The sequence below is a fragment of the Glycine max genome, chromosome 19 (assembly GCF_000004515.6).
Source record: "Glycine max cultivar Williams 82 chromosome 19, Glycine_max_v4.0, whole genome shotgun sequence".
NCBI lineage: Eukaryota > Viridiplantae > Streptophyta > Magnoliopsida > Fabales > Fabaceae > Glycine > Glycine max.
Window position 1 is genome coordinate 892,521 of NC_038255.2, and position 24,777 is coordinate 917,297.

Here is a 24,777-nt window from a genome sequence, read left to right on the forward strand (position 1 = left end):
TACTAATATTTTAAAAGATTAGTCTCTGATTTCATATACCAAAAAATCAATGATGAATATTACAAGTTACACATTTTTGCCTTTGTGACAAGTGACTCCCCTTAACCGTTTTCATGATCACCCATTCATGAAGCCAAAACAACTTGTTTGAAAGGGATGGCAAGATGTAAAGGTAGTACAATAACCGTGAATGCCATAAATGAATATTATAGAAAGAAAAAAACAAAAACAAAAACACACCAAACAAACAACTAAACAAGGCAGTGCCACAGACAGAAAAGAGAGATCTTTGCTTTCAATAAATTAGAAGAAGTTGAAGGGCTTGGGTTAATTAGAAGGAGACCAAAGTGGGTCAGAAACACACGTCGTGTTCAGGCAAAATCCATGTGCCCACATGGATGATTGAGAGAGAGTAAGAGAGAGAGAGAGAGAAAGAGAAAACGTATTATATTTATGACCTCAAGACATCACCACAAGAAACAGCAGCAGCAACTGCAGTGGCAGCAAAAAACATAGTAATAGTAATAGTAGAGGAAGAGAGACACAAGAGACCCACCAAGGAAATTTTGCTCAAAACCAGAACTTGCTACCAAAGTTAACATCTTTTGATGATTCCAAGTGACTTTGAGCTTCAAAGTCCATAGTGGGGTGTGGTGAATTTTTTGAATTTTGAAGAGAAGAAGTGTGTGTGTGTGTGTGTGTGTGAGAGAGAGAGAGAGAGAGAGATGAAGAAGAGTGAGAGTGGGGGGTATGTGAGAGCGGATCAGATAGATCTGAAAAGCTTGGATGAGCAGCTTCAGAGGCATCTGAGTAGAGCATGGACTATGGAGAAGAACAAGGAGAAGGAGGAAGAAGAAGAGGTTGAAGGAAGGTCCACAAGAAGCAGACAAGAATGGGAGATTGACCCCTCTAAGCTTGTCATCAAGACTGTCATTGCTCGTGGCACTTTTGGCACTGTCCATCGTGGGATTTATGATGGCCAAGATGTTGCAGGTATACTCCACTACACTATAGTACACTACACTCTCTTGCTTTGGCTCTCACAGTTGAAAAGTTTTGAGTTTTCATTTGATGTGTGTTTGTTCTCATATATGCAACTAATGTACTGGATCATACCAGCGCTGATGCACCGCATCCCATTAGAACTCCACATTTAAACGTGCTTGAATGGAAATAGTATTAGAATGGGTGACCTTCTCGGAAGTCCTCGTGTTTTCCCTCCATTTATTACACCTATTTTTTTGACACCTACATACATGTGCAAGGGGGGGAGTTTTCTTTACTTGGAGAAGTTCATGTAGTTGGTCTTTTTCAACTTATAATGTTGCATAATGTGTACATGCTCCCAGAAACTGAAGGTTGATGGGTTGTTATTAGGCCTTCTTTTATGTGGAATGCCAAGGTTTCATTTCATGGTCAAATGCCTTTTCTGCCTAAACTTTCAATGGAAGTGCAATGAAGGGTTTCATAGAAATGATGTCTTATTTGGTCAGCTGATCCACTGCTTAAGTTTTGTTTTGCCTGTTTCTGCTTGTGCTTGTACCTTTCTACAATCAAGCTACAATTTCTGCTTGGACATGAGTTCTTGTTCTGCTTTTTTTTTTGTTTTGTTTCACTGAGTTCTTTGAGAAGGCATCTGAGTTTACAGTGTTTGGTTAGTGGCAGTTGCCAAACTTGGAACTTTGTAGATCAAGATTTGCAAAATCCGTGCTTCTTTTTCATTTTTAGTTCCTTTTTTTTTGTTTTCTCTAGAATTCACAAGATCCAGTTGACTTGACAGTTATGTGCATGAACTTTAATTTTCTTCTTTCTTTTTTGAACTTTCATGTGTTCTTGGTTATTACTGTTGTGCCCCTAATTTTACTACCATGGGATGGTATAAGAATTAAAAAAATGATAATAAACGAAATTGTTGACTGGTAATGATTGGTTATTATGTTGCCACATACATTTCTCATTCATAAAATAATTTTCTAATCTTCTACTGGGAGTTGGCTACAGGAACTCTTCTCGTGAGAGTTAAAATTATCAGTGATACTAATGTCTTTTTGAGGTGTTGTGATTGTCTTGATGTTATATGCAGAACTTTATTACCTTAACAATTCCTGGATGCTAAACTTGTTATCCCTGCAGCTTTCAACTTAAATTGAATGAACGAACAGTTTAAAGTAACTTGTGTATGTGATGCTCTCCTTCTGCTTTCATAGCATGCAATTAATCTTTGATTTTGTTTTTCTCAGTTAAGCTCCTTGACTGGGGGGAAGAAGGCCATCGGTCAGATGCTGAAATAGCTTCTTTGCGAGCGGCTTTTACACAAGAAGTTGCTGTTTGGCACAAGCTTGAACATCCTAATGTAACCAAGGTAATATTTGGGCCTTCATTTAGTTTCTTTGTGTTATCCATGTTTCTCCTTATGTGCTGTCATTTTCCACTATTAATCGAATCAGATATAAGAATGGAAAGTAGATAAACAAAAATAAGGAAAGGGGAAAGGTAAATGACAAAGAAGATTGTGAGATTTAATGTATTCCTTGAGGCAAATTTTGGAATGTATTCCAGGTGGAAATATTGGAAAACATTCTAGGACGCAAATATTGCCAAAACCTCAGATTGTTGTCTCTTCATAGTATGATTGTGATAGCTTGATTCTGGTCACATTTGGATCAAATGAATTTTTGTGAAGGTTTATTTTCTGATGTGCTGTTTCCTCTGTTATTTTTGGGGATGGGAGGAGGATTGGGTAGGTGTGTACCACATTAAGATCCACACTGGGGGGAAATACCTTTGCAAGTGTGTAAACCAGGAGTATGGTCCAGTCTTAAGGATTCCCATAAGTACAACATTAAATTTGCATCATAGTTTACAAACATTTATGTGAGAATTTTCTTATTCACTCCTGCTGTCAAATCCGTTTTGCAGTTTATTGGGGCAACAATGGGAACATCAGAGCTACAGATACAAACAGAAAATGGTCATATAGGCATGCCGAGTAATGTTTGTTGTGTTGTTGTTGAATATTGTCCTGGGGGTGCACTGAAGTCTTATCTCATTAAAAACCGAAGAAGGAAGCTGGCTTTTAAAGTGGTTGTTCAACTGGCTCTTGACCTTGCAAGAGGGTCCAATCTTTATGCCTAACCTGTTCTCATATAAGTTTAGGTGAATAAGCTTTCTTTCTAAGCCTGAGAACTTTATTATTTACTTTATAGGTTGAGCTATCTCCACACAAAGAAGATTGTCCACAGAGATGTTAAAACAGAAAATATGCTTCTGGACAAGACACGAACCTTGAAAATAGCTGATTTTGGAGTAGCTCGTATTGAGGCCTCCAATCCTCATGACATGACAGGTGAAACTGGAACCCTTGGTTACATGGCTCCTGAGGTACATGCTTCAATTCCTTTGAAAATTTCTCTCTCCTGTGCATTGTTCTTTTGGGGTTTGTTTCAAACACCCTTAATGTCTAGTCCTTACCTCAGAAAATTTTGAAAATGCTGGCTTAGGACTTGTTACTTGCGACCGGCTCTGTTGTCTAACTAATTGTGAAAGAACTGGGTTGAATATTTTTGGACTTAAAATATAAGGAAAAATTACTAAACAGGAATTCTTGATTAAAATATTAACCATGTTGGAAAGATAAGGACATTGAATTGTTCCATCACTGTCCTTACTTTCATCAGGAATTCCTTTTGTTTTATAGTTCACCCAACAATTATGTATATATCCATGTTGGTTTTGGTACATAATTACAGGAAGAAATCTTTACCTCAGTCCCATTTACAATTACTGAGATCTAGAACTGCAGCATGTCACTACTCACTAATCTTGAGATATTTACGGTATCTCTAACTCAACATTGTGTTTCTTTTTTTTAAAGTATTCTAAAGATGAGACTGAGAGTCTCTATAAAATAAACCTCTTTTGGTGAGAGATTAATCAGTCATTTAACTGTAGCTTTTTGAAATGCATGGCTTCTCAATTGGAGTATACTTTCTTATTTTCAATTTTCAGAATTGTGCTTTATTAAAATTGCCCGACTCAAGAAAGGGTGAAGGGGGAACCAAAAACCATTATACAAATAGGTTGGGCTTAAATATTCAGTACTCCTGTAAATAATGGTTAACTCTTTCAAATACATGAGCCTCAGCATGCATTATGCTGATTTTACATCAGTCATAAATAGCCTGGCTTTGCAAAAGTAATTCATGTTTTGTTTGAATAATAGCAGATCTTATATATTGGTAAATGAAACTTACCTGATGAAATTGGGCAGGTTCTAAATGGTAATCCATACAATAGAAAGTGTGATGTGTACAGTTTTGGCATATGCTTATGGGAGATATACTGCTGTGACATGCCATATCCTGACCTTAGTTTCTCAGAAGTGACATCAGCTGTTGTACGACAGGTATGCAAAATGTATTTAAGTGGCTTTGCCAGCATAAACTAACTATTTATTAGGAAACATGAGCCTGTACAATTGTTAGTTTATTTGCAAATCTCTACTCGTTGCTTTTTATTGTAACTAGATTCTTTATGGAACTGCAGAATTTGAGGCCAGAGATTCCGCGATGTTGTCCTAGCGCTCTGGCAAATGTGATGAAAAGATGCTGGGATGCGAATCCTGACAAGAGGCCGGAGATGGATGAAGTGGTGACCATGTTGGAAGCTATTGATACTTCAAAGGGTGGAGGTATGATCCCTCATGATCAGCCTCAGGGTTGTTTATGTTTTCGCAGTTATCGAGGACCTTGAAAGATTTTTCACTGCCAAGGAAATTGATTATGGAGGGATGATATACAGTGTTCTGGAAATCAGTTTGCATTTTATTTGATTGAAGGAATAGGGAAGGAAGACTCAAGGATGAAATGCATACACAAAAAGTATGAAAGCAATAGTTAATGAAGAGCTCTGCAATTACTTGTTACTTTGTTGGGCTATAATTTTTGTAAAGCTAATTGTGCTATCTCCTCATTGCACCCATTTTTATGATATTTCTATGTAAGTTGTACACTTGACAGTAGTAGCATGGATTGTTCCGACACTAATATCAAAGTCCTGATGGGTCATTTGGTGTCCTATGAGCCTACAAGTGATCTTTTTTGGGAAGATTTGCTCATGTGCAGAAAGACATGACTTATAATATGTGGAATAAATATACAATTTGACCATTAAAAGATGTTATATGTTGTAGATTGAGGAAAGCTTTTGTTTATACATTTTACACTTAAAATAGTCAACTTGATGGCAAGTATATTGAAGTTATCAACTTGATGACATGTATATTTCTACGGTTAAAAATATTAATGGCATGGTTGGTAGAGTGAAATGGAATTGAGAAGAAATATTTGAATTGAAGTAGTGTGATAAAAGTATGGGACTACTAATTTTTGAAATTTTTTCTTCATTTTTACTCTACTTCATCTCTATCAAACGCACTATAAAGGATCGGAATAAGATAAGTAACATTTCGAGACTAGGTTGTTATATATCCTCATAATATATGATTTTATGATTAATTATGTCCTTTTTGGGCCAATGAAATTATGTTGAGAGGAACCTATTAAAGACTAGAGTTCATAACATCACTAGAAACAAAATGCTAACCCATGTAATTAATTGTTAAATGGTTAAATCTTACATGGTATTTTAAATATGAAAATCTCGTGAGAATTTCAAATTCCCTTCAGAATGTCAAGATGTATCAACGGTTCTGACCATTTAAAAAAAAAAAAGTTCCAGATGTTTGCAAATACTAACCATCAAACCTCAGATTGAAAAGGTTTCTTCTATGAACTAAACCAGTTGATCCAATTTTCATTCCAAACATCATCTAAAACAAGCCATGTTCTCAAATCAAATTTCTGCTTCAAATTATCCATCACTTTTGTCATCTAAAAAGTTCATTATTAGGGGCCTATTTGCTTTTAACTCTGCTAATTGATATGTATGAAAGATCTTTGTGTTAGAGATTCTGATTGAGCTGTCCATGAAGAATGCTTTGGTGTTCTCCAACTGTTTCTGATCTGTTAATGATATCTTCCATTTTACTTTACTACCTTGCAAATAAAGATAGCTAGAGATTAGATAAGTTCCATGTACCTTATTTTGGGTTACAGCTTCAGAAGAACAAGACACCAGCTACATAAACAGAATCAGTTAGATCATGGAACCACTTTTGAATCCGTTCTGCGTCACACTAGGCCCTGCTTCAGATGCAAATATATGGTTGACTTCAACTTTTGCAAGCAACTTCTGGTCAATGATTCTTTCCATGGTGGAAACTCAATCACATGTGTAGAAAATGACATAAATATAAACCGAGAAAATCTCCACCAAATTTCGTCAGCCATATATTATGATGTTTGAGATGAGGAAGGTAATTGCAGACATGCTATAAGATTGGTATACTATAGGGAAAACAAATGACTTTCACATGCTCACATGGTTTGAAACTCGGAATACAATTTGGATGATGCAACATCCACCACCAAAGAAAGATGCTTTGTTCTCTTCAGATATTTTTTTCTTGTTAGAATTTGTGAAAGAGAATCTTTAATACGCATGCATATAAATGAGTTAAATATGAGAGCTAAATCTATTATAGTATATAAAAATTTAGACGCGAGCTATTAACATGTCACGTAAACTTTTCGAACTTTTATCAACTAGTTATGTAAGCAAATTTATTATTTGATTACAACCTAGGTTGACATAAGTGATAGTAACTTATAATCAAGTGGTGCAAAGTTTGAACTCTTCTGGTGGGAGCTACCTTGTACCTACCATGTTCAGCAAAAAAAAATTTAACCTTTGGTTGAACACCTTTTTAATGATTCTTAATCTTATATGTTCAACTGTATCTATTTTATCATAAAGTAGTGTATTTAGCATTACACCCTCTGTATAGAACTCAATTAAACATAAAAGTGAAATGGTCTCCGTCTTTACCCCTCCAATTAGCAATGCTGAAACTAAAATAACTTTTCACAAAATTCCCTTATAAATTTCTGGGATAATCAAGCCCTTTATTAACTGCTGGATCGTTTATTTGTTTTAGGTATGCACCATTAAGTACAATAATGTAATCCCACAAAGTTATCTTCAATCCTTCAGGAAATTTCCCATTAAAAGTGTGGAAGAATATTTTTCACTTTTTTTTAAGAAAAAATGGTTTATTAATATTTCAGATATGATTAAAGAAGGAAAATACTACATAAAATCTCGGACAAAGAACCATTCCACAAAACAATTGAATTGCATATACTACTACCCAAAGAATTGTGAATTTTTATATACGTATATTTGTGTGACATGTAACATCTTATTTTTCATAAAATAAATTAAAAAGGATTTTATTTAAAAATAAAAGAGTTTTAGAAAAATAATGAGATTTTTATAATTAAATAAATAACAAGAAATAGTTTTATCAATTAAAATAATTATTTTAAGGTAAATAAAATAAATATATGTTCTTATAAAATAAAAAAGATATTTTATTTATTAGGGAGTAAAATATAGTTCCTTTTTATAAAATAAAAAAATAGAGTAAATAATAGAGTAAGAGTACTCTAACTATAAATAGAGATATACTAGGTCAGTTTTATATTTATAATATCCTTTTAAATTAGTTTTTTCTTCCCTCTCTCCCAAAATCCTTTCTCTTTTTCTCTCATACACTTAAATTATGTCCCATTAAAACTATGATCTCAGACTCGTTAACCGTTGGGTCGTCATGAAATTTGAACATTAGGCTGGAACTCATTTTCGCATACCCCCACCGTTGGGATTTGTGAAATAATGTCTCTAGTGAGAGAAATGTCTCTCGCACGTAGCTTTTTTTTACCCACATTCACTCAAACCTATCCAAGTAAAACTATGATCTCGAACTTGTTAGCCGTTGGATCGTTGTGAAATTTGAACACTAGATTCGTAACTCATTTGTGCACATCCCATCATTGGGATTTAAGAAATAATGTCTTTGGAGAGAGAAACGTCCCTCGCACGAAGACAATAAAATGGAGGTTTTAATCCCTTCTCCTTATCTCTAACGCTTGAAAACTCTAGCAGAACAACTAGAGCAAAAACTTGAGGAATCTTAGGGAACCACTAGAGACGCCACTATCGCTACTTGACTACACACATGAGCCCACTTAGAGGTAAGGGATGAGTTATTAAACATGTGTAAGGATCCTTAGAGGATCAATTGGGATGAGTTTTTGGGTGTTTTTGTAATTTTGATTATATCTTTACAATTATAACTATGAATTATATATATTTGACAGACCAATTGATGTCCTAATGCAAATTGGTTAATAAAATTGAGTGCTCTTGGTGTTTTTTTGTGTTTTTGAACCTACGATTTTGATTCATTTGATTTTGATATGACTATGTGAAATTGTTTGAGGGCTTTTACTCCCTATGTTGTGAAAAACATTTTTGTATAATTTGTTTGTATTTTGAATAAGATTTACTGGATTAACATGATAAATTGTTATATTGGGATCATGAAATTGTGGGTAAATCATAAATTGAATGTGATAAATGATGAGATGCATGTGTATTGAGATATTGTATGTATTGAGTTGAGAGTTATGAACTGTGCAATCACATAATTGTAAGACCCTTTAAGGACAATGAGTTTTTGCACGACGAGTATTGTGATGGAATTTTTTGTGGGAACTCGACGAGTTGAATCACTTTGAGATGCATGAGTTAAATTGATTTTGAAAACAATTGAGTAATTGTGTGTATTGCATAGTTCATAAGTAAAGTCTATGTGTGTGCCATGTATATATTAATATTGTATGATGTGTATATGATTCATGAGGTATGATAACATGTTGCTTTGGAATTATACCATTATGATTAAGATTGAGTGTATTTGATAAATTGAGTATGTATTGAATTGTAATATAAATGTGTATTGAGATGCTCTCTACATTGAGTTATGAGCTATGAATCATACAATCACACGACTGTGAGACCCTTTAAAGGCGATGAGTTAATGCACAACGAGTGCTGTGATGGGAACCACTATGGGGACCCGACGAGTTTAATCATAGGCGGGACAAAATAAAATTATTTTGAGAACAATTGAGAAGTCGTGTATTTTGTACAATTCATAGATAGAGTTTGCGTGCTAAAATGTTCTCTATGTTAGACTTGAATCAAGAGGGATAGGCTCTGACGGACTCTTCGAAGTCTAGGCCTTGGGGTAAATACACCCAGTTTGAGTGCTCCATTAAGTCAGTGTCGATTTCACATGGTTGGAGCATTCTTGCAAAACAACGTGACTCTGATGGTTCTCCCAATGATTTTACCTAGTGAGAGTGACCTGACTTACCAGTGCGTGGTCTGTCTTGTCATATACTTCTAGGCGCCTGACAAGATTTTTCACTGACATGATACCACATTGCATATAGGATTGAATCTTAGTGTATCTGTTGCATAACGCATGTGTAATGATATTTGTGACTTGTCACGTGATGATGTGTAATGAATTGTGTGAGTGTGACATGTTGTGTTGTGCTTGAGATGTATTGTTTTGAACACATAATTAATGTGAAGGTGTGAAATGTGATTTTGTGATTAAATCCTTGGGACAAGTGATGTTATGCAATCAATGATAAAATGATGTGAATTATGCTAAGTTAAGTTTGTTACACTTATATGTGTGTGTGTGTGTGTGTTTTCGTTTATATCTATCTGTTTAGGAATGTGATAACTCACTCCCTATGTGTTGCTTGTGTTTGGATCCTCTAATTATCTCAAACCTTGTGTTCATGGGGATAGATGATTAGGTGAATGACTTTAAAGAATCTCGTGCTAGAGGACGCTAAAATACAATACTCTGATAGGATGTGACATTGAGACAAGTTCTATATTATTTGCATAATATTCTAAACATGTTACTTCATGTTATTTCGCTGTTTAACTTGTTTCCTTTTGTAAAAAAATTGGATGATCTTATTTTGGATCAGAGATATTTTCATACCCTTATTGATAAAATTTTAATTTGGTGATTAACGAGAATATGAACCATTTACCCATGTGAGCTCCTTTATGTTTTACGAATCAAATCATTTTAATTAATTATGTATTTTCATGTATGATATTATATAAATATGTATATGTTGAGATAGAGGGTGTGACATGACATTACTAGGTAAAATAACCGTCACAAGGCTTTTGGTCTCGTGCTAACTTGAGTGTTATTCCTTTCATGTTGGAATTTGTGTTCTAAGGCAAAATTAAAATAATTCTCTCTTCAGATAAGAATAACTCCAGTACATGAATGCCAGTATGAGTATGACCTACAATTTCCTCACTGAACAATCATAATTTTATTGATGAATTGGTAGAACGAAAGTTACAAGCCGAGGTGGTAAATAATCTTAAAACAGAATAAAATCTCAAGCTGTTTAACTGAATGCTAGGTTCTAGTAAAATGATTAATGGCTTTTTCCAATAGCAATGGAAACAAACCAGGGGGGAGTGAACTTAGCAATGTAATAGCCAGCATTCCTGAATATAGCCTTGAAGCAAGTGCCAAATAAACACTCATGCAGTATTTGATAGCAAAAGCACAGAACTAGCCAGCAATCTTGTAGGTGGGATTCACCAAATTATCCAGGCCAGAAACTACTTTAATGGATTCTATGACATCACCAACTTTGAGATCTGCCAAGTTATCCTCATTTTCTGTTACATAGCCAAAGACGGCATATCGACCATCCAATATATTGGCATTACTAGGAGTTAGCTCACTTTCTTTCAATAGCCAAAATATCTGGCTAGAGGCAGAGTTGTCCTCAAATTCCTATTCAAACAACATAAAAGGAGTAAATAAAAGCAAGAAAAAAAAAAGATTATCATGCTTAAAGAACAGCAATGCAAAGAATAGATTCTCCTCACATCTCTTGCCATTGCCATTGTACCGAAAGCATTAAACGGAAGCTTTGTTTGAGCCTTGTATAGACCAAGCTCCTGTCCAACAGATTAGTGCCAACAAATGAGAAAGTTTTTCAACCTTGAGAAGACAAGAGGAACAGGTTTGAAAATATAAAATACATCACATTATAAAGTGAAAATTCATGCAAGAAACTAATACTAGTAAAAGAACATTAATTTCTTCTGATCATACAATGAGGTTCGTGGTACAGACCTCAATAGGTGTGAAAAACATTGCAAAAAACTGAACTTACTTTGAACAGATAAGAATGTCACTTGATTTTCCCACATCAGTTCTAGGAAAAAACTCTGTTCTTATTTATGTTTTCTGTTTAGCCTCACATTAAGAAATTAGATAAACCATACAACATCACTTTTTTTATCTTTCTTTTTCACCCTTGATGAAGTCAAGGCTCTGTGCCAGCCTAAACTCAACAAATAGTGGATCATAAACTCCTCCTTGATATACACCACTTGGAAGTCCAAAGCTCCCACTTAGCTTTAGTCATCAACATGAATGGTAGTACAAAAAAGAAATACAGAAAGAACAATAATACACTGTAGATTCACGGACCCCTATAAAGGTTTCTCTAACGATATATGCAGCAAGTGTGATTCATGCTCTGAAATAGATGATGTTATTCTTACATTTTACAGCAGCCAATTACATTTGGAATAGGCTGTTTGGAATTTTTTGTGACACTAAGGTGTGTCCTCTTGGCTTGAGACAGTTTCTATCAACCAGTTTCTTGGTCTTTGAAAGGACTATGGGGAGAGAGGCTTTAGGGCAATGTGCATTTTATGATATATTTTTTCAATCAATGCTCATATTTCCGAGACTCACTCATTGTATTGATATTTTCTTTTCCAGTTGCATAGCCTTATTATGCTACATTTGTTAAGGATGATATCTTAGCCCTCTCTTTTTTCTGTACTTCTATCTTCCTTTGAAATGCAATTTCCTGTTACGCATGCATAAAGTTAATACATTTTTTTTCTTAATTTAAATGTCACCTCTTTGTTACAATTTTGTGACTCACAGAAGCTTAGCTCACTCCAGGATCGACTTGCTAACAAATTATACAAATGCAAATGTGCAAATATATAACATGCTCCTAGAGTGATAAACAGATGAAGATTACCTCTAAAGTTGATCCATAAACAGGTGCCTTTTCTCCATTCACCGTAATTTCTAATGGTATTGTCCTGATTTTCTCTGTACTTGGATCAATAAAACCCTCAGCAGGACCTTCAGGATCACCAGTTTGGACAACAAACCCATCCGCTGCACAAAATATAAAAAATTCAAAAAATAAAATTTAAAACTATCTTCGTGAAAGCATAACTAAAGAGGAAAGCAGTACAAAGAAGCCCATTTTGGATATCCACATAAAAACTACAGATGTCAATAATGGTAAAGGATCATTCAGCTTCCATTGCATAAGATAAAATACTGTTAATTCATCCTCATTAAGGGTTAATAATATAAATGTATACATCCTTGATCCTTCCCTGTCATTTCCTGCGTTTTTGGCTGTGCAATAAGTGAAACTAGCTATAGCTAGAGCAGGTCTAAACTCTAAAACATAGCTAGAGAAGGTCTAAACTCTAAACATTCTTTACCAAACCAGCTATAGCTAAAAGGGAAATCAAAGGCAAAAATGCATGTCCAATAAAGACCAGATTTATTACCTCTTTGGATTTCCATGCCATCATAGAAGTGCCTTTCTACCAAATCAACAAAATTTCCAGCAGTTACAGGGGCATTATAACCATCAAGAACGATGTGGAAAACACATTCATCCAGGTTTGGATTGTCTTTAACCTTGACTTTCATATCCACTGCTGCTCTCCCCTTCAATAAAGGCATATTTTGGTATTCCTCGGGCACTTCAAATGGGAAGCCATCAACAATGTCTTCTTCAACACTGCAGAAATGCAATGCCCCAGGAACATCTCAGCTGCAGTCAATGAAAGGTTCTATATGAGAAAAGTCTTTCTCAAGAAGATTAATTTTCTAAGTCCTCCTCAATTTTCTATTGTAAGAATGAGGATTCAGTTTTTGCCAACATCTGATAGTACCAGGTTACCAGAGGCCGAGCAAAGTCTGTTCATTAACTGAACTGAGTTTGGATTCAGCTCAGTCAAATCAGATCAAACTTAGCAGGTTTTACAACCAAATCAATCTAGAGGGATCTACCCGTTGCAAATCTCTTATGCAATATCAGGTTGTCCAAATGAATGATTTTCAATGGCTATCTGACTGACTAAACATGACTCCTTGCAGCACAATTAGTCGGACATTTGGATTTTAGGCACAGTTTGGTTAAACTAACCAGGACAAGTGGTGATCTATTGGTTGTACCAATAGTGCAGTTCTCTGACTACATTGATGTATGGTCAAGGTTAAATTGCTTTGCCCCATAGATTTAAGCTAAAGCCTACTTTTATCATTGAAGCAACTAACCCTTATTTCTGGCAGTTCCTATGGTCAGATTAAGGAACATGAAGTGCTGTATTTTGTCATAGCACACCTAAGCATTTTTTTAATTCCTAATTATAGCCATAGAGTCTCAGATTCTTAATGACTGGCAGATAAAACAGACACTTGTAGAGAAATACATGACACAGTGAAAAATGAAAACACTTAAGGAACTCACAAATCCGTCTTTCATTTCCTCCAAGGAAGAAGAAAAAACATCCTATTTCTTATTGAGCACATGTATGCAAGGATAAGGCCTTTGTGTGGTTTATGCAAGTGATTTAGTAATTGAGATACTTACCCTCCAACATACTGAAGAAGCTCTTTCTGTTTTGGTGCAACTGCATCTCGATTCCTATCCTGTATTATCAGTTCAAGCTCATCTATACCAGCTTCCAGCTTACTAAGCAGTTCAACGCCATGTTCTTTCTTTGATTCAGCTAAACCGGATACAATTAAAGTCTTTCCTTGCTTGAGAGTTCGAGACGCCTGCCTCACATTCTACATTCCACGTAAAGTAAATCAATTTTTATCCCTAAGGGAAATGAAACATAAAATCCCATGCACAAGCCACATAGACAATACACTTCTACAGATAAAAAACAAGAATCTTTAATCTTATGTCTTACTCTTTCGACAGAGTCAAGTGCCTTGACTCCAGCAATCTTGAGACTCTCCGTGATATCTTCAAGTGGCTTTTGCACTTCTCTAATGGCCTTATTGTCAATAGGAAGAGCATATCTCAACAATGCCCCAGGATCCTTAATCGGTGGTCCGGAAATCAAAACAGAGAGATCAGACAACACAGGATTAGCTGCTTGGGCAATGGTGGGACCATCCAATGTAGGAACTCCTGTTATTAACCCAACTGCCAGTGCAATAGATATCGCACACTGCTTCAAGGAAAATGACCTCCCATTCTGCACCAAAATATAACTCAATAAGCTTTGGTGCAGCAATCATATATTGCAGCAATCTAAAGTCGCATTGTAAACATAAGAACACAAGGTCAAGAGAAAACAAATAAAGTACATAAACTGATTCATTTAAATCGGAAAGAACATAAAAGTAGAAGTACATACAGATAACAACCTAGAAACTTAGCAAAAGCATATGATTCCTAACTATTCAACATTGACAAGCAAAACTGTAAATTGAAGCTTTAAGCACAGTAAGTCATTAGTAGTGCAGCTGTTGGCACACTATTATTTTGCTTACTATGCTTTAAACTCTAGGCTGAAACACTTGACTCAAGTAACTTAAGTGCAAGGTTGGTTGGATGGTAAAAGGAGAAGAGAGGGAGGGAAAGGTCAAGGGTTCGATTTTCCCCTCTAACAAAAAAACTAACGAATAACAACTAACTTTTGCTGATAAAAAAAAAAAAAAAAGTAACTTAAGTGCATTTGGGGCAAATGCAAGTCCCAAATATCCACTCTCTCGGTATAATAGCACAAGAGAAATTTAAACCTTTCAAACTACTCAAACCCTTGTCATTAGCCCACTCTCAGTGCCTTATTTGAGGCTTATCTTCCACACTGTGATGTATAGAACTTACACTCTTTTTACCTTGTGAAATTCAGTTCTACCATTCTCATTTATTTATTTTTCAACAAACTGATTATACTCAAACATGTAATGAACGAAAAAAGAATAGTAAAATGCAATTGCAAACTTCATCTCCCAAATGAATTCATTCTGAAGAATGTTAAACAAAAAAAAATAAAAATGCTAATGGGGCATCACATCTCCAACCCCCAGATGAGCATAATCATCATTCATGTGAAACAAGGAGCATCTAAAGTTAAAAAAAAAAAAAAAATCAAATTTTTAAGAGACTCACATGGTTGTTCTGAGATTCAGAATGATGGGGTGGTTGGTAAGAGCAACGAGCATTGAAACCTCGGAGTCCTCGAAGTGGGTACGATAAACGCCTAGAATGTGTGTTGTTGGAATTGAACCATTTGGGACTGAGGGAAGCACAGTAGTGGCAGGGGATGATGGCTGCCATTGAAATGATGTCAAAAAAACAAAACAAAATTCAGAGAACAATTCTCATGTGACACAAAAATGGAGAGAAAGAGACAGACAGTGTGGAAGTTAAGTCAGATAAGGTTTTGGGCAAACTTTGAGGTTTGTGTTTTGTAAGGGAGTGGCTGCAAACTGGAGTCACCATTGAGGGAAATCCATCGTCCATTCATCTTGATGCTTCTTTGGATAAGATAACATAGCATTGGGTCCATGCAAGGGACACATTTTTTATTTTACATTAAATTATTTTGTAAGAAGTTTGGTATTTTACCCACTTTTTTTTTTTTAATTTTCTTGAAAAGTTAGGTCAACATTTAAAGAAGAACTCTTTGATATAGCAAAAAATAAAAAAGAAGAAGAATTCTTTGATAAATTAAGAACCTTATTTTTTTATTTTTTTAATAAAGAAATAAAAAATAATTTTAAGAAAAAATAATTTGAAATGTTTTTTTTAAATAAATGTATATCTTATTATTTAACTTTGTAGATAAAAAATTTGATTAAGATAAAAAGTTTTACTAAAATGGTTAGTTATATTTTTTAACAGAAATTAATTATTAACTAAATTAATAAATATTTCAAGTCAATGCTATAGTGACTCAAAATATCTTTTTTTTCTTAATTCTCATTATAAACTAATCATTGTGGCATAATAAAATAGAGAATTTAATTTAAAATGAACTAAGTTAAAATTAACAAATAGTTTTACTTTATTTTTAAAGTGACTTGTGAATAAAAAAAATCAAAATATGACCTAAAAATATTTGACCTGCCTAAAAATATATTAATAAGTATCACACATATTTTACCATCATTTGTAAATATAGAGTAAAATATAAATTTGGGAATATATGAGAAAAAGAATATTTTTTCGAGTAGAAATATATAAAATTTTAAAAAATTAATTTTAAAAATGGTAAAAAAATCATTTAATGATTTGAGCCAAACTAATTTAGATTTATGACTGAACCGGTTTCGGTTTGGGTTGAATATTAAAAAAAAAACTTAAAAAACGGCCTAACATGACACAACTTCATTTAATTGATTTGGATTAATATTTTCTCCACACTCTAGTTGAGGCAAGCCCTAATGTTGATTTAAAAGTTTGTTTTGATGGCCAAGTTCAGTATTGAATTAGATAGGATAAATTAGTGGAGAAAAAGCCTTCAATAATAATTCATTTAATCTTAAATTTTCAATTATTATAACTACTAAATGAGTCCTACAGGCTTATAATATACATAATCTATTCATAACTTGGAATATAAAATTAGTTAAAAAATATTTTCGTTAAAATTCTTTGTAAATTTCATTAAAATAAGTTTGAAAAAAACTTATTAAACAATCATATGTTCATTTTGATAACTCCATAAGTTTAATAAAAAAAATCATTTTTCAAACACTCCTAACACAAATAACAACAAAAACTATGCTCGTCACACAAACACTTTTTAATTATTATTATTATTAGGCTTAAAATACACTTTTAATCCAAAAAAATATAATTTCAATTATAAAAATTATATAATTTTAATTTCTCTATCAATCTTTTGTTAAAAGTTTAACAAATTTTATTGATATGACCATATAAATGACATGACAAATTATTTAATTTTGATAAATGACATTGGTATAATGATATGAGACTAATATGACATGATACATATGTTAATATTATAGTTTGGATATGTTGATCAAACTAATCTAATTTTCAGGACAATAATGAATTGTAGTGACATAATGAAAAATATAGATAGATTATATAGATAGACATGTGTTGAGTAATAATTCAATTAAAATTCAAGCTAGCATACTCACCAAAATTTAATAGGAATACCTATAACAATTTTCTTCATAAAATAAAACATCTGGATAGATAAACTTGACAATGCTTATCTTTCTGCTAGTTGAATTCTTGCAAGTTATTATAGTAATTTTTCATGGCAACGTTTGTATTATTGAGCAAATCATTGATCATAAGGAAACTACTTTTTAATTTATTGATTAAATCATAGTTGAATTAAAATCAAACCTATAATAAATAAATACATATTTGAAATACTGTATAATTTTTTCAATGATAACTACTAATATAAATTATAAGTTACCAAAAAAATGTATATTACATGTGCTATAAGTACTAGAAATTCATAAATTGAGTTCTAAAAAAAATAAACATAAATTGATTAAGTATAAGGGGGGGTGGGGGAAGGGGACTAACCTCCCCTGTGTTTTTCCTAAATGACACAAACCACCCCTCTAGTTTTTGAAAAGCATAAACATTCCCTAATATTAACTTTGGTTTGCCTTTTCCATGCTCTGTGATGTCTTCTAGCAACAAGAGTAATAATTTAGATTATATGGTTACCCTTCTCATAAAGAAATGATATAGGAAGGAAATGCTTTTTTTTTTTTTAAGGTTTTGATTGTGGTCTCTGTTTTATCCTTGTATAGTGATGTTTGAAAATAAAAGAAAGCAAAAACATCTAGGTAATGATCCTGTATTGACTGAGAGCATAATCAAGGTAGAGGAAGTCGAGCTTTATGGCGCCAACTTGCAAATTGACACAGAATGATGTGTCCCATTTAGTGTCATCAAAATATGTTAACAACATTATGCATTAAAGTACTAATAACTTGACCTAAGCCCAAAGAAGAAAAACTAGAAGGCTACAACTTTGGGAGATTGAAATCCCAAACATCCTCAAGCAACAAGTGATCCAAGAAAGTTGGTTGTTGTTCAATGCTCATACAACAAAAAAATCCTCCTCCATACCAATGCCCCTATTAGCAATGGCACCAGCTTCACGATACACATGGAAAACAATCACTTGAGAATCAACCTCTACCTCCAACCTCCTTTATCCCTCTCTGCTTGGCAATGGAGACACCTTGATAAACTCCTTCAACCTCCTCCCTAGTTTCTTAGCAAAACCTCAACTCCACTTTCCCCAATCATCTCTTATAACTCCTCCACAACTTGCAGCTCCATTAATTCCATGCACTGACCCATTTCTCCTTTCCACACAATTCACTTGCCGTGTCCAAATATCAAGTAAGCTAATTAGGGTTGTTGATACGCGCACCAAGCACAATTGCTAGTATATCCTGTACCACAATATGATTCCCATTTTGTTCTTCTATAAAACTGATATGGATTGATCAATTTATATCCGTAAGCCTTATTCGGATAGGACAAAATTAATTGTCACAAAATTTATTATCTAAATTTACATACACATTAAATATATATTAAAAATTTTAGTGTTATATACGGTGACATTAATTATTTTATAATATAATTAACCTATTACTCAATTGATTAAAGCATTGTGCTAATAATATGTTATTTGCACATTACACTATTAAGATTCGGCCTTCGTGAAACTATTTACACTTAATACTGAAATGATTGATGTTTTGATCATATCGTACCTGCCTTTGATCGCCAATCCGTATCAGCTAATTAGACATGCTTTGTGAAGCTATTTGCACATTACACTATTAAGATTTGACCAAATTTGGCTAGAAGTTGAATTCTCACATATGATCAATTTTATCTTTCCATTATGAAAGGAATGTAATCACGAATCAAGTTGTGTGTACATATTTTTATCGTGTTATCGTATTTTATTATTTTAAATTTTATAATTATAACTTTTTTCAATTATAGATTTATTAATATTAATTATATAATTTACTTCTTGTAAAGTAAAAAACAAAACACCTGTGGCCTTTATTTTTAGTTCTTATTTATTATCAGTATTAATTTTAGAAAATATAAATTTGTTGAGATTATTTTAATAGTAAATATGCTAGATTTAATTTTTAAAATTTAAAATGAGAAAATTTGATTTTAAGTGTTAGATTATAATTTAAAAAATGATGCTAAGATTAAAATTCTAATTTTTCAAGAAAAACAAAATTTACATAAAAAAGTCTTTTACATCGATTGTACTAATTTATTAGATGCTAGGGAAAGTCAGATTTTTTAAATTGATTATCAACACCTATCATAATAAAAGTTAACTTTTTGATGGATTTTTAGCTAGATTCTTTAAGTAAACTGATATTAAATGTTAACCCTGATCCAACCATTAAACTCACTCATGTGACCTAGGTTCTCCTCTGCAACTTCGTCCCCCAACTCTCTTTTCCGACCCCATTCTATTTGATCTCTATATTGCTCCCCAGCTTTCTAAAATCAATTTGATTATAATCTCAATTTTATAAGAATTTAGGAATTAGCCAATTAGGGGGGAGTGGGAAATCTTGTTGATGATGCGTGTCATTGATATACCTCTCGCCTTTAGATCCTCAACCTAAGGAAATATCTTTTAGTCATAATATTAACTCGTGAAATTAAAATTCAGTTATAATAAAGTCATGTCAAGGTCTATATTAATATGGTACTGTATGTGAAATCATAAAGCTGAAATGAAGTACTGTATGTGAAATCATAGAGCTGAAATAATGAAGTAAAGGCTGCAGAATGCATTATTGCACGATGTTTTTTATTAAATTTATTTCAGTTCGTGAAAGAAAATATTGAACTTAAGCTTAGAGAGGTGGAGAACGAGATGAGGACCTGTACAATTAAATTTAGAATCAGATAGAGAATCGGGTCAGTTTAGTGATTTTATCATAAGCGTAGGATTATAATAAGATCAATTATATATATATATATATATATATATATATATATATATATATATATATATATATACTGTAGCTTAGGATTTCATAAACTAATTTTTAAAAAATAAAAATATAAAAAAATCCAAACTATAGTTCTCAATCATGTGTACGCATCACATTGCATATTATTATATAAAAAGCATGCTTTTACAATATGCATGTGTGATAGAAAATCAAAAGGCAGAAGAATTTAAGAAACTAAGCTTCAACATCACGGGGGGATTCAGAAACTGGAACGCCAGTTGTCTTCTTCTGGACAGCACCATCATCATCACCATCATCATTGTTTTCTCTGCAGCAGTAGCAAGCATATAGTATGAGCTGAACAAATCCAGAGACTACTCCAACACTGTTACTGATCTGCAAGAACAATATACAAAGGTAAAATGAGTAACAAAAGTTTCATTCAAGAACTACAATGATACAGAGAGAGTAGCACAAGGTGAAAATTGTGAAGTAATTAATTACCAGAACAAACAGGTCGAAGGGGTGGATGAGTGCATAAGTTGTCCAGCACGCACCATTAAGGAAGTTAGTCAGGGAGAGCCAGAATGGCATGTATTTCACGCTCTTGGTTTTGATAACCTTAAACTGCTCATTATTTATACCATGACCTTTATAAGTTTAAGTGAAAATTTTGCGTAAGGTAAGTTATTAGGTATGGGATATAGTTATAGAAATTCAAGACTTACCATGATTGTAAGAGGAGAGACATACATCATGATATTGAAGAAATCACAGATAACACCAATCATTAACGACCTATGCTTGCCATGCACTGCCAGCATTGTTATAAGAACAATGGCAGCAAAGAAAATAGCCTCGATGAGAAGACAAATCAGTAGCTTTTTCTGAAGATAGGGAAGAAATTAGCAGTGAGTAGCAGAACAGGAAGAATAATAGTAGTATATGGCTGCATAAGCATGATGCTGGGCATTTTATCTTTTAAACATTCATTAACTAAGCAACTCAATTTGGGACTTCAAAACTGATTGAATTTAAGAAAAGAAAAAAAAATTGGAAAATAAAAGTTTATTTAATGAAATCGATTGTGTTTTTGTTGCTATTAAAGTATCTCTTTCTGTCGATTTAGCAGTTAAAAAATAGGTATGCATTTCTGTAATAGTATATTTTACACAAAAACTATTTCCTCTGTTGTCTGTACAAATATAAAAAGTACAGAAAGTTGCTTTCATAATTCGTATCAACCATGAAGCATCAACTAAGCAGGGAAAAAAGAAGAATCAGAAAAGTTAAATTTCCACTTAATTAAGGGATTATTAACGTACACATCACACGAAATAAATAAATTATGAAAGGATACAAACAGGGTATAATTTTCAATGTATTTTATACTATATATAACTTAATCATCCATACTGAAAAGGTTTACGAGTATACTTAAAATCGACATTAATTAACAATTTTAAAATAAAGAGTATTATCATTTCTCACAAGTCATATCAATACATAGGCAAGCAAAACTGCGTGAATGAGTGATGACATAACCAAAAATAGGAAATTAAGCATACGCACCCGTCCTTTGTTGGTTGCGTAGGTGAAAAAGATGGTAAGGTATACGAACTCGAACACAAGCCCAATGCCATTGATGGTCACCACTAAAATACTGTGAGGGTGAATGAAAGGCATTCCATAGAACACCCAGAAAGCGCAATTCAGCACCGTAGCAATGTAAGGATCAGGCTTGAACTCCTCCACCGCCTTATTCTTTATAATTTTATAGAAAGTTGGACTGCACAATTCATTCAAATAACCCATGATTTTTCTTTAAAAATATAATTATTATATGTAATCAGTAAATGATTTATCTTATTTATACCTATAGAAAGTTTGATTGCAATTGATTCAAGTAGTCCATGATTTATCTTAAAAAGTAATTATTATTATTATTATTATTATTATTATTATTATTATTATTATTATATATATATATATAAAAGAAACTACTACATAAAATGTTATAATAAATAATCTTTTGGATGAATAGTATAAATATCATCACTTAATTATAAATCATTATATATAATTATAATAATTTTATTGACTTTTATAATATCTTAAAATTCATATATCATAATTTTTTTATTAACACTACCTATTCATAGAAATTAAGATGTTATACATTACTATTTATACCACTCCACAATTTATACATTAAAATATAATATAGTAGATTGAATTACTCTTTGACTTTAATTATGAATCTTAGATGCATTAAAGAGAACCGCAACGAGCCATGCAGCCATGCATACATATGATAATCACGCAACAATTTATTTTTTTTATACAAAAAAAAATAAATAGAGACAGAGTATATAATTACGCTGGCGACAAGAACAATCCAAAGGAAATAACATTGCCTGCATAGAAAAAGCGAAGATTGATCAGAAGACAGCATAAACACATAAAACTATTTAGAATTAGTCATTCCAAACCGATTGAGCAATTATTTTTTATGCATAAATTGATTAAAATTATATTAAAAAATTAAGCAGAATTAGAAAGCAATTTAAACTGATAAAGTTCAAGTTCTCCTTCTAGAATCACTTTCTCCTACGCAAACAAAGCCTAACGCGATCAATGCAAATCAGTTCAGAACACATAAACACACAGAACTCAGCATTATGCACTAAACCGAACAATTACTTTTTTCACGGATAATAAATAGAAAAATTAAGCAAAACTCGAAAGCAATTGAAACTGAAGTTCAAGTTCTCCTTAGAATCACGATTCTCCGATGTAAACAAAGCCAAAGCGATCACAAGTTATATGCAAAAAAATTAACCAGAATTAGAAAGCAATTGAAATTTGAAACTGATCAAGTTCAAGTTCTCCTTCTAGAATCACGTTCCCTACGCAAGCACAGCAAAACACGATCGATGCAGATCAATTCAGAACACATAAACACACGAAATTTACCATTAGTCACTAAACCGAACAATTGCCTCTCTCTCTCTCTCTCTCTCTCTCTCTCTCTTTTCATGAATAATAAATAGAAAAATTAAGCAAAACTCTAAAGCAATTGAAACTGAAGTTCAAGTTCTCCTCAGAATGACGATTCTCCGACGTAAACGAAGCCAAACGCGATCAATGCAAATCAAAACTCGAACAGAAAAATACGATCAACGAACACAGAATTCGAATTTCGAAGTTTGCGATTCAATGAGAGAAGAGAACGAAATGAACCTATGATGCCAACGACGTTACGAGCTATTGCAGCGCTCACCATTTCGAAATGCAAAAACACAGAAAACGAGCCGAAGATTAGAGAGAGAGAATGCAATGCGTTTTGTGTGTGTGTGTGCGCGCTTTTATAATGAATTTTTTACAGAATATTTGATTATCTTAACTAACTAACTAACTCCATCTTTTGATGAGTTGTTAAAAAAATAATTTACCCTCTTCTCGTCAAATCTACAAACAAACTTAATAGTTATCCTATTGGCGCTGAAAACAAATTAAAAATAATCCTGGAATTAATTTGAGTAAAATTTAATGAAAAATAAACCTTTATCCTACATAATGCATAAACTAAAACAATAGAGTGGAAGAAATTAAGAATTTGTAACTAAGTCCTAAATCCAATTATTATACCCAAAAAAGAAAAATGTACCAAAATTTCCAATTAATTTGAGTAACTGCAATTACACAAGGGGTGATACAGGTTACAACAATTCCTACTCTACTCTATTGCCCAATCACCTCATCAAAGAATCACAAACAAATAAACCATATTTCAACAGATAATAATGATAGTTTAGATATGGATAAATTTTATGGGATATGTTACTATTCTTCTTAAGCTATTCTGTTGTCCATCTCATCAAGTATCACAAACAAATGACGCATTCCGAGGTGCAAGCATAGTAATTAGTAAATATGGTTCACCACATGGATTGTAAGTTGAAGACCGTTAGCTATGATTTAAAAAAACTTTAAATATAAAAATTAATCTTTCTAAATTGGCTTTTCTTAATTTGATTTCTGTAAAATAAAAGTTAATTTTAATTCTTGTAAGTTTGTGTTTTTAGTTTTAGTTGTCAATCACAATTATAAAAAATATTAAGAATGACTTCATCATGGGTAAAAGAAAATATCATGATAATATCATCACATTAATAATGTCATGCGAACACGGATGTGAAAGAGATCAAGGTTGAATTTTAAATATTTTGTTACATTTCCACCCCCTTGTCCACCAGTCACCAAATCAATCGTTGAGGACTGATTATCGAATCAGTTGCTGATCTAGATGGTGACTAATGTGCCTATCATAGTGATTGATTTTTTTGTCACTATTTTCCTATTTTCTTGTACTTGGTGAAGACTTCAGAGATATTAGTCAACTAAAACATACATCAAGGTCAAGAGTGAGTTCTTTAACATGGATAGATTTCAAGCTCCATTGGGACAAAGGTCAACCATATATATAGTAAATCTTTTAATTAATCCCTTCTCACTTTTATTTATATTAATTTTAAGTTAAATTTAATACACAATATTTAAGGTTTAAATATTTGTTAATGTCTATAAATATATGTTTTTTTGTTTTTTAGTCCATGTGTTTTTTAAGATGAAAAAAATTCATGAACACCTCT

General features: G+C 32.8%; 3 protein-coding genes across 3 annotated transcripts; 1 reads left to right on the plus strand and 2 right to left on the minus strand.

The window, feature by feature from the left end:
* Positions 1-287: 287 nt before the first annotated feature.
* LOC100806635 (serine/threonine-protein kinase STY13) lies at positions 288-5,174 on the plus strand. The gene is made up of 6 exons (XM_006603752.4): positions 288-993; positions 2,241-2,362; positions 2,920-3,116; positions 3,207-3,381; positions 4,271-4,405; positions 4,546-5,174. The coding sequence occupies exons 1-6, from the start codon at positions 726-728 to the stop codon at positions 4,750-4,752; spliced, it is 1,104 nt and encodes a 367-aa protein (XP_006603815.1). The 5' UTR covers positions 288-725; the 3' UTR covers positions 4,753-5,174.
* Positions 5,175-10,310: 5,136 nt separating this feature from the next.
* CYP60 (peptidyl-prolyl cis-trans isomerase CYP60) lies at positions 10,311-15,519 on the minus strand. Its single transcript, NM_001357226.1, is given in 7 exon segments — positions 10,311-10,819; positions 10,915-10,986; positions 12,093-12,235; positions 12,643-12,878; positions 13,734-13,933; positions 14,062-14,352; positions 15,273-15,519. Coding segments are annotated over 7 exon segments (1,338 nt in total). The 5' UTR covers positions 15,441-15,519; the 3' UTR covers positions 10,311-10,591.
* Positions 15,520-20,248: 4,729 nt separating this feature from the next.
* SWEET47 (sugar efflux transporter SWEET47) lies at positions 20,249-23,408 on the minus strand. The gene is made up of 6 exons (XM_003554794.5): positions 23,366-23,408; positions 22,503-22,539; positions 21,695-21,911; positions 20,851-21,009; positions 20,627-20,749; positions 20,249-20,518 (listed from the first exon to the last, which is right to left on the minus strand). The coding sequence occupies exons 1-6, from the start codon at positions 23,406-23,408 to the stop codon at positions 20,357-20,359; spliced, it is 741 nt and encodes a 246-aa protein (XP_003554842.1). The 3' UTR covers positions 20,249-20,356.
* Positions 23,409-24,777: the final 1,369 nt, after the last annotated feature.

Excerpts from the sequence above, each read along its gene's own strand:
- LOC100806635 (XM_006603752.4), top strand. The coding sequence starts at position 726 with ATGAAGAAGAGTGAGAGTGGGGGGTATGTGAGAGCGGATCAGATAGAT. Across the intron at positions 994-2,240 it reads TGATGGCCAAGATGTTGCAG|TTAAGCTCCTTGACTGGGGG; the intron begins GTATACTCCACT and ends TGTTTTTCTCAG. Across the intron at positions 3,382-4,270 it reads TTGGTTACATGGCTCCTGAG|GTTCTAAATGGTAATCCATA; the intron begins GTACATGCTTCA and ends GAAATTGGGCAG.
- SWEET47 (XM_003554794.5), bottom strand. The coding sequence starts at position 23,408 with ATGGTGAGCGCTGCAATAGCTCGTAACGTCGTTGGCATCATAG. Across the intron at positions 22,540-23,365 it reads TAACGTCGTTGGCATCATAG|GCAATGTTATTTCCTTTGGA; the intron begins GTTCATTTCGTT and ends TTTTCTATGCAG. Across the intron at positions 20,750-20,850 it reads TCTCTCCTCTTACAATCATG|TTTAAGGTTATCAAAACCAA; the intron begins GTAAGTCTTGAA and ends AATAATGAGCAG.